Below are 18,183 nucleotides of genomic sequence, written 5' to 3'. Positions count from 1 at the left end.
GGTTTGTAGGTGTTGGGGTTACGACTCACACGGGCACTGGAAGGAACAATGCTTTATTCTCATAGAAAAGAGCGAGCAAGATCAGCTTCAGTAGTGAGTGTCAGTCCCCGGTGGTGAGCAGGTCTTACCCTGCAGCTGTTGCAGGGAGATGGTCTGCATGCACCCTACTTGTGCTGCAGGGAAGGACCACATTCCCTCCTCACTGAAAATATAGATAACAGTGGGGCTGGCTAGGTGCCATATGACACACACACTTAAGCAGAACAAAGAAGTACACATCAAGCCTGGAAAAGGGAAAGATATTCCCAAACAAGGCAGTAAGCCCAGCAAAAGCTGTGAGGGCTCCTTATCTCCATGTGTAGAAATGTTCCAGGCCTATGGCACACTCTTTTACCACCATGCAAAAGTCGACAGGGTATGCATGACTGCCTTTCACAGTACCACACATCTATCCATTAGGAAGTCTTTTTGGCTCTGTCTTCAAAATATACCCAGAACCTGACTGTTTATCACCACTTCCACTGTAGCCACCCTGGTCTAAACTATAATTACCTACCTTGTCTTTCTGCTTCCAGTGGCTTTCTGTCTTATTCATTGTAAAAGCCGAAGTCTTTATAGTGGTTTACAAGGCTGTAAATTTCATGTATTACTATTCTTTCCATCATGCATTCTTCCCTAGCCATACATACCAGACTTGCTCACGCATCAGAGCCCTTGCACTGGCTGTTCCCTCTGCTTGGAACAATCTACTAACAGAGATCTACGAGGCTTGCTCTTTTACCTCTCTCGACTTCTTGCTCAAATGTTACTTTCTTGGTATGGCCTGCCCTAACCACCCTACTTAAAATTGCAATCTCCTCTCAGCCCAGAACTCCTTAGCCCCTTTCCCTGCTTTACTTTTTGCCAGTGCACTTATTACTTTCAAACATATGTGTATGTATGTTTGTATGTATGTTAGTATTTATTTAGGCTGTTATCTTTTTCCACTAGAAAATAAGCTTTATGAGAGCAAAGTGGTTTTTTTAAACATCTTTATTGGAGTATAATAGCTTTACAATGGTGTGTTAGTTTCTGCTGTATAACAAAGTGAATCAGCTATACATATACATACATCCCCATATCCCCTCCCTCTTGTGTCTCCTTCCCACCCTCCCTATCCCACCCCTCTAGGTGGTCACAAAGCACCGAGCTGATCTCCTTGTGCTATGCAGCTGCTTCCCACTAGCTATCTATTTTACATTTGGTAATGTATATATGTCCATGCTACTCTCTCACTTCGTCCCAGCTTACCCTTCCCCCTCCCCGTGTCCTCAAGTCCATTCTCTATGTGTGCATCTTTATTCCTGTCTTGCCCCTAGGTTCTTCAGAACCTTTTTTTTTTTTTTTTTTTTAGATTCCATATATATGTGTTAGCATATTTGTTTTTCTCTTTCTGACTTACTTCACTCTGTATAACAGTCTCTAGGTCCATCCACCTCGCTACAAATAACTCAATTTCATTTCTTTTTATGGCTGAGTAATATTCCATTGTATATATGTGCCACATCTTCTTTATCCATTCATCTGTCGATGGATACTTAGGTTGCTTCCATGTCCTGGCTATTGTAAATAGAGCTGCAATGAACATTGTGGTACACGAGTCTTTTTGAATTATGCTGAGAGCAAAATGTTTTTGTCCATTTTGTTCACTGCTTAGACCAGTCTTTCACATAGTAGACTCTCAATAAATATTTGTTGTCTCAAAGGAATTGAGACTTAGGGAATTTGAATAATGCTGGTAAATGGCAGAGCTGGAATTTGAAGTATTTGGCATTTAGACCCACTATAAGAAAATTTTCAAGTAAACTTTTTAACAGTCAATTATTTTAGAGTTACTGTCCTGGTCATTGCAGTTAGGGGCTAATTTTGTGATTTCACCTAATCTGAGAACCTCATAACCATATTGCTTTAATGGTAAAGCACATGCTGATTTTCACAGAAAATAATGGTAAATGAATGGTTAATCACTGTGGACTACTGGTACTGAATAGTAAAGAAATTAAAAAAAAACATGTCATTGATAATATTCTAAAAGCTTGAGTGAAAAGAATATGATAAGGGATATTGGGTACTGAAAATTTTTAATAAAAATATTGATTTATAACCAAATTTTAAAACTTTAAATTGTAGTGTGGGGATACATTCACATTAAGTTTTCATTTACTTGCTTTTTCTGATGTTTGTGGCCCTTCTTAAAATTAATAATTTATCAATAACAGTTTTGGCTTTATTAATTAAAAATGCTTTGTATCAATTTGCTTTTTGTAGACTAATTCAGAAATAAACGATTTCAGCTTAATTCTGGATATGAGTGTGTGTGTGTGTGTGTGTGTGTGTATCCAAAAAGATATATATCTTCAAGAAGATATGTAGACATGGATAGATGCAGATATTGTTCTAAGCGGATACATACACAAACACACACACACACACACAAAGTCAATCCTCATTATTCATAGATTCCATATTTGCAGATTCACCTACTTGCTAAGATTTATTTGTAACCCCAAAATCAATACTCTTGGTTCTTTTGTGGTCATTCACTGATGTGCCTATGCACAGTGTGGAAAATCTGAGTCGCCTGATGCATACGTTCCAAGTTTAGATGAAACTGGGTACTGTTCTGCCTTCTTGTTTCAACTCTAATACTATACCCAAGTGTCTTTTTTGTGGTATGGTTAGTGCCACGTTTTTGTGCTTTAGGTGATTTTGCTGCTTAAAATGTCCCCCAAGTGTCGTGCTAAGTGTCTAGTGTTGCTGAGCACAGGAAGGCTGTGATGTGCCTTAGGGAGGAAATACATGTGTTAGATAAATTTCGTTCAGGCGTGCATGACAGCACTGTTGACAGTGATTTCAGTATTAATGAGTCAACAGTAAATATTAAATAAGGTGCATTTAAATAGAAACACACGTAACACAAGGTTATGTATTGATCAGTTGCTGAAAATGTGACCAGAGACTTGCAGAAGCCTAACACACTCTATCCCCTATGGATAGTGGTTGAGTATCTGCTAATTCAGTGTTTGCAGAAACTTCATAGAACATATCCACTGTAAGTAATGAGAATCTACTGTACATATATACAGTTTTCTCCAAGAAGAGAACTTTTCATTGGTCATCTATTTCACTATTTTAATCATTATATTAAACCCCAGTGAAGCTCAATGTGTGTCTTTCATATATTTATATTCTAGAGATGTCACCCAAATTGATATCTTAACACAAACCGTTGAATGGAATGTTACTAATAAGTAATCTTTTTAAACTTTAATTAAATTTGTAAAATTATGAAATATATCATACATTCAAATGAGTAAACATAATTTGTATTTATGATTTTTAAAAGTCAATAATAGGAGAAACATCCTTGTACATACAACTTAGGAAATATATTATTACCAATATCTTTGAATACTCCAGATGCTCCTCTCAGATTCAGTGTTCCCTCACCAGAGTCAACCACTGTCCTAAACTTTGTGATTATCATTCCTCTGCATTCTTTAACAAAAGCTCTCTCTGTTTAGTTTGTGAATATTTATTGAATACATAGCAAAAAGAAAAATTTATGTTTTATCATTAGGTTTTATTGTTGCTCACCTAAACTCTGCCACACATGTCAACAATCATTAAGATCTAGAGACTGTATAGTGACAGTTGCTAAGGCCTTGAGCTCTGGAGCTGCCTGAGTTTGAATTCTGGTCTGCTGCTTACTAACTGAGTGACCTGGCACAAGTTGTTTACTTTCTCTTTGCCTCAGTTTCTTCTTCTATAAAATGGGGATATTAAGAGTACTTAACTTAGAGGTTGTTTTAAGGGTTAAATAAATTACTATATATATAAATATCTGAAAAAATAGATAGTAGTTATTGATAAATAAATGTTATTGGCTAGTTAACAATTAGAAAAATTAATGCTAAAAGTTATTTGAAAAGCCACTTGTATTCTTGTGCTGTATTAAATAATCTTTTCTTTAAATGTTATCCTAATCTCTTTTAGACAACCATGTGTTTTGATGATTCTTGTCACCCTGTGATCTCTTTTCATTTAGCTTATTGTGGCATTACTTTAAAATAGTCTTTCCTGGGTATCTCTTTTTTTGTCTCTCAGATTGTGAGAACAGATCTCTTTTCAGTTTGTAAATGAGTTTATTCCACATATTTTATATTTGGTTGTTTCTCCCTAACATACTCACTTAAGGGCTACTGAGCAATAATCCAAAGGCTGATTTGTTTGTTTGTTTGTTTGTTCGTTTTGACCTCATGTTGGCAGAAGTTCATTGTACTGATAGATGAAACAGTTTGTCTAACTAATAAATGGCAAATTGTTTTACATAAATGTCAAGCTCCTGTTAAAGTGAGGAGATCTGAGTTAGTATTTCCTGTTCTCAGTATTGTCCTTAGAGCATGTTAAATTGTGTGACAGCTCAATATTTAGGTTAGGGTTTGGAGAAACACGAAATGTATCATGGTTAAAACTGGTGAACTGAACTACTGTCTATCGATAGCCAGTAAATCAGCAAACACAGCAGTACTTTAGCAGTACCAAGAAGCTAAATGGGAATCTGTTTTAGAAGTTTAATCCCTTCTTGCATGCCCACATAGCAGCCTTTCTATCTTGTTAGAGAACATCTTCTGATTTCCTTTTCATTCTTCCTGTGAGTCTGACCTTCCTTCATCTTAAAGTGTGATTGTCTGATAAAATAGTACTGTATGTTGCCTATTTCTGGGACAAAAGAGAAACACCATTCTGTATTTCCTGTACCAATCTGATAAAGGTTTGTGTGTGAGAGTGTTTTGGGAGAAATAAGGTTGTAGATAAGTCTTTAGACAATCTAGCTGTAAGACTAAAAACATTCCTTAATGATTTTAAGGTAGTTCAAGAGCAGTAGTGGTTATTGTATATTTTGGGCTGGCAAACAAAGTCCCACTACCCTGTGGAAAATTATTTTCAAAGTTAGCATCCCTATCGATGCATAACAATTATTCACAAGACAAAAAAAGTTAAGTGTTTTCCATATTAATTTCAATAAGGAGAACTTACATTATATATAAATGTTAGCACCAACATGATTAAGCTTTAACAGCTATCTCTGTTTTTATGTCTAAGTTTTACCTGTAGTCAGTATGTTAATAAACATGCATGTTACATAAAGAAATTGAAAGTTCTCCTTCCCTAAACCCGTAAGTTATGGATTGAAAAATATTAAGCTGCCCTTGATCAGATTGTCATTTCTTTTGAGAGTATGGAATCTTATTTCCTATCTCTCTTGACCCCCAAGGCAAATCAGAAAATAGGCCCTCCTTCATTTTGGGAGAACACAATCTACGGCAGTGGTGTAATAAAGGTACTAAGTGTACAGGCTCTGTATTTGAAAAGATTTGGGTTCAAATTCTGGCTCTAGCTATGTGACCTTGCCCAAGTTAATTTCCCTCTCTAAATGTCACTTTTCTTATCTCATAGGCTTTGTGAGGATTGATTGAGAATGTAGAAAAGCACTTATCACAGTGTCTGGCACTGTCTGCCTTTGTACATGCCTTTCCCCTGCAGCATACCTGAAGCATCTCTGTATTCTTCCTTCAAGAATGTGAGGCCAGGCTTGCAGCAATTCTGGTCACATCCTCTTCTTTAAGATTAAGACAGTATCACCTTGTCTGAGATGCCTCCCTTGCCTTTATCTCTATTCCTGGCATTATGACCTGGTTACCCACCCTTTCCCTCTGATCTTCCATATAACTATCAGAACTTATCTCACTGTGTACTTTTTCATTGTACATGCTGAACTGTTGTACAAGACTCTGAGCTGAGGAGTATAGACCATATCTTTTCATCTTGGTATCTACCTCAGCACAGTGTTTGATTACATAATAGGTGCTCAGTAAATAGTGACTTCCTGAATGAATATATAAAGTTCTCTTGGGACCCCAGCCAGAAGAGTAGTCTATAGTCCAGATCAGAGAGAAGAGACAGAATACAGACACAGATTTTTTTTCCCCAAAAGATACAAAAAATTTTCAAATACACAGAAAAACTCAAAGAATTGTACAGTGAACATCCATAAACCTGTCACCTAGATTCTATAATATTTTGTTACTTTTTTATCACATATGTCTCTGTCCATCTACCCTTATATTCAATTAATTAATCCATTTTAATACTTTAAAATATTTTAAAGTAAATTGCAGGTCCCTGCCAGGACCTGGCCCCACCCACCACCAGCTGGCAGCCTCCACATGAGGCGGTCCTGGCAGCCAACCAGGTCAGGGGCCAGCCTTGACTACCAGTGCACCCTGCCACAACAGAAGGGTCCCACATAGGGGATACCCCTAGAGCATAAAGTTCTGGTGGCCAGAAGGGAGTGTGCTGCTATGCCCCATAAGAGAGCTCCTACCTAAGGCCACTTCTCAAATATTGGGAAACATAACTGACCTGCCTAATAGACAGAAATAAACACAGAGAATTACTCAAAATTAGGAGGCAGAGGAATATGTTCCAAATGAAGGAACAAGACAAAACATCAGAAAAAGAACTAAACAAGGAGGAGGTAAGCAATCTACCCAATAAAGTGTTCAAGGTAATAATCATAAAGATGTTCAACAAACTCAGGAGAAGAATGGGTGAACACAGTGAAAATTTTAAGAGTTAGAAAATATAAAGAAGAACCAAATAGCTGAACAAATAAAAAATACACTAGGAGAAATCAACAGTAGATCAGATGATACAAAGGAACAGATCAGCGAACTGAAGACAAAGTAGTAGAAATAACCTAAGCTGAACAGAAAAGAGGAAAAAGAATTTTAAAAATGAGGATAGTTTAGGAGACCTGTGGGACAACCTCAAGCATACTAACATTCACATTATAGGGGTCCCAGAGAGAGAAGAGAGCAGGGGGTTAGAGAATTTTTTTGAAGACATAATAGCTGAAAATGTCCATAACCCATGAAAGCAAACAGACATCTAGGTCCAGGAAGCATAGAGAGTCCCAAACAAGATGGACCCAAAGAGGTCCACATTAAGATACATTATAATTAAAATGTCAGAAATTAAAGATAGAGAATCTTAAAAGCATCAAGAGAAAAGCAACGAGTTATGTACAAGGGAACCCATACATAAGGCTGTCAACTGACTTTTCAGCAAAAACTTTCAGGCCAGAAGGAAGTGGCACGATATATTCAAAGTGATTAAAGAATAAAATCTACAAGAAAAAGTACTCTGCCCAACAAGGTTATCATTCAGATTTGAAAGAGAGAGAAAGAGTTTTACATACAAGCAAAGTAAAAAAGTTGAGCACCACTAAACGAGCTATACAGGAAGTGCTAAAGGGAACTCACTAACCAGAAAAGATCATAAATTTAAATACAAAAATTACAAAAGGAAAAATCTCATCAATCAAGACAAACATACAATAAAGGTAGTAAATCAGCCACTTGTAAAGCTAGTACAAAAGTTAAAAGAAAAAAATAGTAGAGTCATCTATATCCACAGTAAGTAGTTAAGGGATGCACAAAACAAAAAATGTAAAATATCATGTCAAAAACATTAAATTTGGGGACGGGTGAGTAAAAATGCATTCCAACTTAAGTGATCATCAGCTTATCATGTATATATATAGGTTGTTATGTATGAATCTCATGGTAACCACAAACCAAAAATCTGTAATAGATACACATGAAAAAAAAGAGAAAGGAATCTAAACATAACACTAAAAATAGTAATCAAATCAATAAGGAAGAGAGCAAAAGAAGAAAAAAGGAACAAAAAAGAACTGCAAAACAACCAGAAAACAGTTAACAAAATAGCAGTACGTACATACCCATCAATAACTGCTTTAAATGTAAATGGACTAAATGCTCCAATCAAAAGACATAGAGTGGTGGAATGGATTTTAAAACAGTAAGATTCATATATGCTGCCTATAAGAGAGTCACTTCGTATCCAAAGACACAGATGGTGAAAGTGATAGGATGGAAAAAGATATTTCATAAAAATGGAAATAAAAAAAGAAAGCTGGGCTAGCAATACTTATATCAGACAAAATATAGTTTAAAACAAAGACTGTAACAAGAGACAAAGAAGGACATTACTTAATGATAAAGGGATCAGTCCAAGAATAAGATATAACAATTATAAATATATATGCACCCAACATAGGAAGACCTAAATACATAAAGCCAATATTAACAAACGTAAATGGAGAAATTGATAGTGCAGATGGAACATTAACCAGGATAGATCACATACTAGGCCACAAAGCAAGTCTTAATAAATTTAAGCAGATTAAAATCATATCAAGCATCTTTTCTGACCACAATGATATAAGACTAGAAATTAACTACAAGAAAAAACTGCAGAAAACACAAACATGTGGAGGCTAAGCAGTATGCTACTCAACAACCAATAGGCACTGAAGAAATCAGAGAGGAAATTTAAAAATACCTGGAGACAAATGAAAATGAACAGTATGTGCTCTCTCCCTTCCCAGCACTGGCACCGTCTCCCCAGAGGGATGGTGTTTGAGTAAGAGGTGCTGGTGTGGGCATTTGGGGTAGATCAGGGCTTGGGCTGTGGCAGTCCAATTGGGGTCTGAGACCCAGACTGCTTCTGACACACTGCCTGTGTAAATAACGGTTCCCTCTGCCTGCTCAGTTGCCACTTTGGGTCTGAGCCATCTCTGTGTCTCACAGCCAAGCTTCCTCCTCAACCATGGCAGCCCTCACCCCAGTGTGGAGCTGCGTTGTGAAGCAAGCAGGACTAGAGTGTTCATTTGGTTCAAACGGGGGCACACACTGGAGTGGTCACAGGAAGCTGGCCAGCCACCCATGCAGTTTACAAACCACCCTCTCTGTCCTGCTTCAGGAGCGAGCGTGCTCATGCTTCTTACAAGTGAAGTCCAGTCTTTTCACAGCCCTCCTGTTGGTCCCATTGGCCCTCCAACCAGCCAAGGAGCTTGTCTCTCCTGTGTTGGTCCCCAAGGCTGTGTCACCCAGTATGTGGCTCACACCACTCACTCTCCAGGGAGGATCTCTGCTCATGTAATCTCCCTTTTCCTCTGAGTCTCCTCTTAGGGGCACAGGTCCCAACCTGATCACTTCTCTTCCCTTCCTACTCAATTCTTTGTGGATCTTTCTTACAGTCTTGGTTGTACAGGAGTCTTTCTGCCAGTGTCCAGTTAGTTGTCAGTGACAGTTGTTCCACATGTAGATGTATTTTTGATGTGTTCATGGGGAGAGGTGAGTTCCTCATCCTCCTAATCCACCGTCTTCATCTCCTCTACACTTGGCCATGTTCCTATTGCCCATTCATAGATATTTCTTTGTAAAGTGTCTTTTCATATCTTCTGTCCATTTTTAAATTGGGTTGTTTGACATTGAGTTGTAGGAGTTCTTTATATATTCTGATTCAAGACTTTGTTTAGATATGTTTGCAAATATTTTCCCAGTCTGTGGTTTACCTATTTATTTTCTTAACGGTGTCCTTTTGTCAGTGGAGGTTTCTAAATTTTGATGATGTCTACTGTATCAGTTTATTTTTTTAATAGTTAATGTGTCTGTGCCCTGGCTAAGAAACCTTTGCATTTACCAAGTTACAAAGATGTTCTGTGTTTTCACTGAGTAGCTTTATAGTTTTAGTTTTATGTTTAGGAGCATAGTACATCTAGAATTAATTTTTGCGTATGAAGTGAAGTAGGGATCAAAGTTCATTTATTTCCCCCATATGGATATCCAATTGTTTGAGCACATTTGTTGAAACAATTTTTATATATTTACGTTTTTACATATATAAAAAATTTTCCTTTCCTCAATGTATTATCTTGGTAACTTTGTTGAAATTAAATGACTGTATGAGTGTGGCTCTACTTCTAGACTTTTTATTCTGTTCTATTAATTATTTGTCTATATATGTATCAGTTTTACCTTGTCTTGGATATTGTAAATACTTTTACACTAAGTGTAGTAAAGGCTTCTCTTCTGTTACTCTTTAGTGTTTCCACTGTCGCTTTCTAGCTGTTATGGTCACCCCAATCTGTTCCCTGGTTCTTCAAGCGAATAAGTCTACAGTTTTATGTCCAAGTTTTAGCCATCCACACTGGTGCATGACCTCCAGCAAAAGCCATAAAGAATGAGGATTTTACCCAGTGTCATTCCCTTCATCCAAGTTTATTTTCCCCTCCAGTTTCTTCCTGCTTTTTTGTTCAGTGCCTTCAGATAGTTGTTTTATATATTTGTCTCGATATAGTTTAAATTTGTTACCAGGGGGAAGGTTGGTCCAGTAGGAATTACTCCTCCATTATAGAAGTGGTACTCAGATGGTTTTTGAAAGTCAGTCTGAAAGCAGGCGTCTGGCCAGAAAAGCAATTAAAATGAGGAGTGGGGAGAGGTATGGTGCAAAGAGAGGCACGTTTCAAATAGAGGGAAAGGATTTGGTTCAACTCAGAGAAGGCTTAGAATAAAGCCAAACAGTGCTTGGAAGAACTCCAAGGGAAAGAACTTTCTAGAACATTGTGTTTTTCAAACTGTGAATCATAAAATCAGATTTAGTAGGTGGCCTCTGAAAAGTCATTTTTGTTGCTAACTTAATCCAAAGCCATAACACAATTAGAAAGTAAGATCAATACATTGCTGATTTGCACTTTTATTCTCAGCTCTCCAGTGAGAGAGCAGTTTGTGAGGTCACTGAGTTCATCCCTTCTTTGGTGTGTTGTGGACCTTCATTTTATATTGGACTTCTCTTGTAACACAAACGAGCATATAAGTAGCACACTTCTCAGTAAACGTGAAATATATAAAGATGGATCAAACGTTTGTCAAAGTTTTGTCAGGGTTGATGAAGCATGATTGACTTTAGAGATCCCCAGTTTTAAGGAATCCTCAACTTAGACATCTTTTATGGGGAAGGGAAGCCTTGAAAATATATGTGACATAATCTCGTATCAACAGATCTCAGAGTTCCTTGTTCATGGAAAAGGAAGTGATGGAGCACCATCAGGAATGCAGTAAATAGGGATAGTATTAGAACCTTTCCCCTCTTCCTTTGTTATTTTTTCCTTCTCTTTTCTCTCTGTAACTCTCCCTCCACCCTAACACACACACACACACACACACCCATGAGCTCTGGATAAAAGTACAAATAAGGACTCATAACTATATAAATCAAAGAAAATTAAATAAGTAAAAGGATGCTAATCCATCTTTCAGTTTCTAAAATTAGGCTGAGCTCTGGAAACTGGTTGTAATGAAGAGAAGCTTCTTTCAAATTCTTTAGCTAATGATTCCATGATATAATTTTTCTCTCATTAGAAGAGAGTGTGATAATATCAACATTGGCAGAAGAAGGTTAAAAGATAACAATAGTACCTCAAAAGACACCATTAAGAGCATGAAAAGGCAGGTCACGCACTGGGAGAAAATATTGGTAATACATATGTCAGACAATGATCTTGTCAACAGAATGTATAAAGAACTCCCATGAATCAGCAATAATAAGATGAACAGCCCAATTAAACAAATGAGCAAGAACTTGACGAGATAATCACAAAAGAATATGTATCAGTTGCCTAAAAGCACATGATAATATGCTCTATGTCATTAGCCATCAGAGAAATTTAAGTCAAAACCACAGGAATTAATAAAAGGAAAAAGACTGGCAATGTCAAGTATTGACAAGGATCTGAAGCAGTGAATACTCTTATGTTTTGCTGGTGTGGATGCAATAATTGAACAACCACCTTGCAAAATAGTTTGGCAATATCTTATAAAGTTAAACATACCCTTATCGTTTGAACCGTGAACCTCCACTCCTTGGTATTTACCCAAGGGAAATGAAAACCTATGTACACAAAAAGCCTTGTGTATACAAACCAGCTTTATTTGTACTAGCTCCAAACTGGAAAAAAACCCAAATGTTCATCAATGGGAGAATGCATAGACCAACTGTGGTATGTTCATACAGTGGAATACTACCCACGGATTAAAACGGATGAACTACTGATGCATGCAACAACATGGAAGAATCTCAGAAACATTATGCTGAGTGAAAGAGGCCAGACACAAAAGAGTATATATGAATCCATTTATATAAAATTCTTTTAAAAATGCAAAGCTAATAATAGATTGTGGAAAAAATCAGATCACTGGTGGCCTGGGGTGGAGGTGGTTTGACTGCAAAGAGGCATGAGGAACATTCTAGAATGATGGAAATATTCTATAATGACGGGGTTACATAAATGACTCAAGGACTTGTGAAATTAAAAGGTATGCATTTCACTGAATATAAACTATATTTCAATAAAGTTTTTTTAAGTAAAAAAAGAGTTCTAGTCCCTATACTCTGACTACCTTGGCATATGGGAGATACCCCACTTACCCTCCCTATGGTAACCATTCCTATTTATCTTTCATAACCATTGCCCTGGACAGAGAGTATTTTTATACTCACAAAATCATAGTGCATTAAATGGAGATTCCCCTCACTTTAATGAAGCACAACAGATAGATGGGATACATGGAATGGGATGCATGTCCAGGATTTAAACAACACAGTTGGGGTGTTTGTCTTTTACAGATAAATGTAGGAGCATCTGAATGATTTTTGTTGTTTTTGTTGTTCTAAATCAGGGATCAGGAAACTATAGCCTACGCTGTCTGACTTTGTACTACCCTTAATCCACAAAAGCCACAAATGGTTTTTATATTGTAAGGGGTTGTTTAAGAAAAGAAAAACAGGGCTTCCCTGGTGGCGCAGTGGTTGAGAATCTGCCTGCCAATGCAGGGGACGCGGGTTCGAGCCCTGGTCTGGGAAGATCCCACATGCCGCGGAGCAACTAGGCCTGTGAGCCACAACTACTGAGCCTGCGCGTCTGGAGCTTGTGCCCGGCAACAATAGAGGCCGCGGCAGTGAAAGGCCCGCGCATCGCGATGAAGAGTGGCCCCCGCTTGCCGCAACTAGAAAAAGCCCTCGCACAGAAACAAAGACCCAACACAGCCAAAAATAAATAAATAAAATAAATAAATTTACAAAATCACTTGCTTTAAAAAAAAAAAAAAGAAAAGTAAAACAATATACAACAGATATGTAAGTGTCCCTCAAAGCCTAAAATATTTACTATTTGGACTTTTACAGCAAAACCTTACTAATTCCTATACTATAGTCTTTGATCACCATGGTCCGCCTACTGTAATTGATTCAACCTCTTAAAAACTTGAACAGGGTTATCTTTTTTAAAAAATTGTAATCTCAGCAGTTTGAAGTATTAAGCATACAACCTTATTTCCTTTCCTATAAAGACTAAGGTGAATATTAAGTTGAATGGTATGATAGCTGCTTCTCTAGGGATACTATATTTCCTGTGAATGGGCCTCTGGCTCTGTACTAGCCGGCCTGGTTAGAATGATGTTGCAGATGGTGAATAGCCAGAACATTCGTGATAGTGTGTGGCATGTGTGGCAAGAGGCTCTCTCCCAGCCATCCTGCTAAAAATGCAGGGCAATACTAAATGTTTTTGGTTTGCCCTAGTGGTATAGATGGGAGGAATCACCCTTTAGCCTCTGGAAAGTGCGAGAGTAGTTTAGAAGGTGTCTGAGAACATGTAGAAGCTAGAGAGGGTGATTTTTTTTTTTTTCTGTTAGGTTAGGGGATCTGCACTGCACTCTCACAGCATTACGGTTTCCCCCGTATAGTGCATTAGAATTCCCACATCAACTGTAGAACCTTCCCACCCTCTTCCACTCTTTGCTCCTGCCTCCCACAGTCTCATTTGCCTGACCACAAACCATAATGGATCTTTAAAAATTAACTTAGGTGCTCTGAGCATCTCTTTATTCCAGATTCTAAAGATGAACCTGGGGATAATGGTACATCTAGAATTGCTTCAGGAAATGTACAGCCTCTTTGAGGGATCCCACTGTGCTAATGGCTCACACATCCAAATTGAGGGATCAGTGAAATTGTGGTGGACAGGCCAGGGGCAAGAACAAGCAGCAGCTTGGTGTGAGCTAGCACTTAGGTTAAACTCTGTGAATGTTTACGATACTTCTTTCTTTTCATCTTTTCTCTAGGCCTACTCTGTCTATGACGAAGACATTGGGTACTGTCAAGGACAGTCTTTTCTTGCCGCTGTATTGCTGCTGCATGTAAGTAATTTTCCGTGTAATAAAGGGCATGGTGCTGCCAAGTTTATTTTATTTGCTGCTTGGTTTTGTTTTCCCTTCTTATTCTCCATTTACCTGATGGAGATTACACATGGCATATCTTTTTTAAAATGTACTTTTGGTGATAAAGTAAGAGATCTGATGTCACGAACAGGACAGTTTCTCAGTAGAATTAATTTTGCTGGCTGGTAGGGAATAAATTGCTTATTTGGAGTTATTTTTAACTAGAACCCTCTAGAATTAAAGAAGTCAATGTAACTGCCCAAACATGAGCAGGACCAGAGCCATGATGAAGGAATGTGACAAGGAAGTCTTTCATCTTTTTTGTGATTTATTTTTGTATACTCTCTTTCCTCTTAGTCACCTTCATTTAACAGAACATTTATTGAGAATCAGTTGTCAGTACTCGGCTAGGAAGTGGGATTACAAATACAAATAATTTATCGTTTGTGTTCTCAAAGGCCTCATGGGCTAGGATGGGGCATAGGTAATGTATGCACATACCTATTATTTTAATTCTTTTTATGTATCTGTGCTGATTTTTGTGATGATCACTATAGAGGAACTTATAGTGTGCTAAGTGAAAGCGATGCACAGAATAAGAGAATAGAGAGGAGAATTATCCAACTCAGCTCTGCCAGAACTTTCAGAAAAGACTTTCTAGAAGAGGTGGTAGCTTTGCCAGGACATAAATAATTGAGGTTGGGGGAGGTGAGCTGGGTAAGAGAGGGAGTAGAGATTGGTAGACAAAAGGAACAACATGAGCAAATGTATGGAAACACAAAGGGCACAGCATATAAAGGGAACAGTATGAAATGACAGTTCCTATACCGTTGCTATAGAAATTGTATGCAGAGAGAGATATGAGGTAAAAATGGTCATATGGGCAGGGACCAAATTATGAAGAATTTTTAATAATGTCAAGAAATGCGGGCTTTATGCTAAAGCTAATGAGGAGCCATTGATCAGTTTGAAGCAAGGGAATGACAATCAGATGTTCACTTCAGATAAATTATTATATCCATGTAGAGAGTTGAACTGAAGGGAGCAAGCAATAGCAGAGAGACCAGTTAGGAAACATCAATCTAAATGAGAGATATTGAGACCCAGAGAAAAAAACAATTAAAAACATGCAGGAGGGGACTTCCCTGGTGGCACAGTGGTTAAGAGTCCACCTGCCAATGCAGGGGACACGGGTTCGAGCCCTGGTCCGGGAAGATCCCACATGCCGCAGAGCAACTCAGCCCGTGCACCACAGCTACTGAGCCTGTGCTCTAGAGCCCGCGAGCCACAGCTACTGAAGCCCAGGCGCCTAGAGCTGGTGCTCCGCAACAAGAGAAGCCACCGCAATGAGAAGCCCGTGCACCGCAGCGAAGCGCAGCCCCTGCTCGCCGCAACTAGAGAAAGCCTGCATGCAGCAACGAAGACCCAACGCAACCAAAAATAAATAAATAAATACATAAATTTATTTTAAAAAAAAATCTAAAAACATGCAGGAGGCAAAATTGGTAGGTTTCATGGATGGATTGACAAAGGAAGGGTCAAAGGTAACATGTCTAGTTTTCTTGCTTAGGTGACTGGATGAATTATGGTATTTTGAGGTGAGATAGAAAACACGTCCATTGACATTGAATGGAGAAGAAAGGTTAGGAGTTGATGATGAATTTTGTTTTGAAATTTGTGGGGGGTGGTATTTTGGGGATATCTGAGTAAAGCTGTCCAGCAACCAACTGTTTACTGGAGACTGACACTGGGGGAGAAATCAAAGCTGAAATCATGAGAGTGGATTAGACCATATAAGAAGAATAAATAGAAGAAGAAGAACAGGATAGATCCCAGGAATGCCAGATATTTAGAGAGCTGATGAGGAAGAGGAATCCTTGAAGAATTTCTGGATTTTCAACAGAGAAGAAGCATTGTATAATGTCAAATGCAGCAGAGAGGTCCAGCAAGTTTAAAACAAAAGCATTTCTTTTAGGTTTGCATTCTGGAAACGAAGAACAATTATAATAGACTCGAGGCCCTAATGCTGATCATTTGATTTTAATGATACTAATAATATACGGTGGTTCTATTGTGATTATTCACTTTAACTTTGAGTTTGACTTCTTTCTCTGTGGCATCCTTATCTGTTTATGGTCTTTTTGATCTTCTCCTTGCTGTCCTTTTTTTGTCATCTCCACAGCCCATGTTCTTCAGATTTCTTGTGATAATCAAGTACTTTATAGTCGCAAATTCTTGGAGCCTTTGTTCTATTACTAAACCCACCTAGTAGTTAGCATAGTCAGGTCCCTACCACAAGGGGCTGGAGACTATAAACAGTGACATAGACATGTTCACCAAGTTTCATAACCACCATTCTTCTAAAAGGAGATTTTATGATCATTCTGACGAGCAGCTGACGTCCCCATTAAACACATTATAATATATTGATTAAACTTCAGTGAGAAGAATATCACTCCAGGAAATCTGTTCTGAGACGTAACAGAAGTTTAGTTAACTGTAAGTTCATATTTCTCTGGACATACTTCCTCCCCCAAAAAAAAGAGAGGCAGTGATTCAAGTAACTAGGAAACTCAAATAACCCAGATTTTTTTTTTTTTTTTTTTTTTTTACATTATCTACTGTCCTATTACAAGGGTCATGGAAAGTCAGCCATTGTAAACATATTCAACAAAATTACCTCCAAAGTATGTGACAAGATGAATAGAAATTCAGTTTAGTTTCTATACTTTCTACATTAATAGAACTATGCAGTTGTTGCCATGGCTTGTAAAAAGAACTGGAAATATAGAAATGCTTTCAGAATCCTGGAGGAAAGATGAACTGATATTCAGTGTTAATGAAAAAAATTTTACATTGTAATTTTTAATTAAAAGTATATGTGATAATTCTGTTAATCAGCATATTTCATTGACTGACCAACCCATCCATTAACCAATTTAAATAAGAGAAGTTAACTGTAATTTTTTCTTTTCCATATTTAATTTTGCCTCTGTGGTTTAAATAGGTAGAAGAATACACTCTAGCTTAAACAATTCATCAAATACACTATCTCGGGTTCCAGGGAGATATGTTATTAGGGTCTTACTGACTAATTTTTTATCAGTTACATAAGCTATTGCTTCTTTTTGCTGCCAGACGTCCTTTGGCAACTCCATATTAATCATTGTCAGAACCTGCTTCTTTTTGGGATGCTGTCTTTTCCTCACCCATGGTCATTTATATTTCACATTCACTGCCTAAGAGGAAAGAAAGACCAAAAATGAAAGTAGGTTCAAGAACAAAAATTTAGAATTTTAAAGTTTTTCCATGTCTAAATAGTTTTAAGAAATAAGTATCTTCTCCTGGTGCTTGGAAATTTCCAGAAGCTTTGATAATAGCTTTGTAACTTGTAGTAGTTTAAGCAGTGGAAGAATTAAATGTTTATCACATAGATGCTGTTATATCTATTGATGGAATTATAAGAAATTTATCATTTACAGTTTGGAAAAACTGTTACAGCACAGATTGCTTGTAACCATTATAGTGTTTATCTGCCTTTGAAGTTAAATATGTAATAATTATCAGTAATATCATCATTATATTATTAGTGTAATAAATAATGTCCTTTTATATATTTCATTTATTCTAAGAATCATATAAAATATTTTAGATAATTTTTAACCCCAATATATTTCTCTCACATATTTATTGTCAAGCAGCTTTAAGGTTTTTTTTTAATTGAACATATACTTTTTTAGACTTTCAGAAAATTATGCTCCTTTTTAAGGCTAAATCACTGTATGTAAACTAATATCGACGTGTATGGAAGCTTTCCAACTGCAAAAAGCATTATATTTGGATAATCCAGAATGTTTAAAAGTATTACTGTAACCAGGCACAACTAGTTTGGAAACCAGTTTGGCTTTATCTGATAAAGATATGCATACCAGGCAGCTCCACTCCTAGATACATACTTTAGTCAAATTTATGAGCATGTACACTAAAATCATGTATT

General features: G+C 37.3%; 1 protein-coding gene across 3 annotated transcripts in view; it reads left to right on the top strand.

Annotated features, from left to right (window-relative positions):
- RABGAP1L (RAB GTPase activating protein 1 like) overlaps nt 1–18,183 on the top strand; it is a 655,755-nt gene that overhangs the window by 398,606 nt on the left and 238,966 nt on the right. For all 3 annotated transcript variants that reach the window (XM_061185687.1, XM_061185686.1, XM_061185688.1), the window contains exon 15: nt 14,091–14,165. In XM_061185687.1, the coding sequence (XP_061041670.1) occupies nt 14,091–14,165 (75 nt within the window). The remainder of the gene's footprint in view (nt 1–14,090; nt 14,166–18,183) is intronic.

The sequence above is a fragment of the Eubalaena glacialis genome, chromosome 3 (genome assembly GCF_028564815.1).
Source record: "Eubalaena glacialis isolate mEubGla1 chromosome 3, mEubGla1.1.hap2.+ XY, whole genome shotgun sequence".
Classification (NCBI taxonomy): domain Eukaryota; kingdom Metazoa; phylum Chordata; class Mammalia; order Artiodactyla; family Balaenidae; genus Eubalaena; species Eubalaena glacialis.
This window is presented reverse-complemented; position numbering and strand designations above follow the sequence as displayed.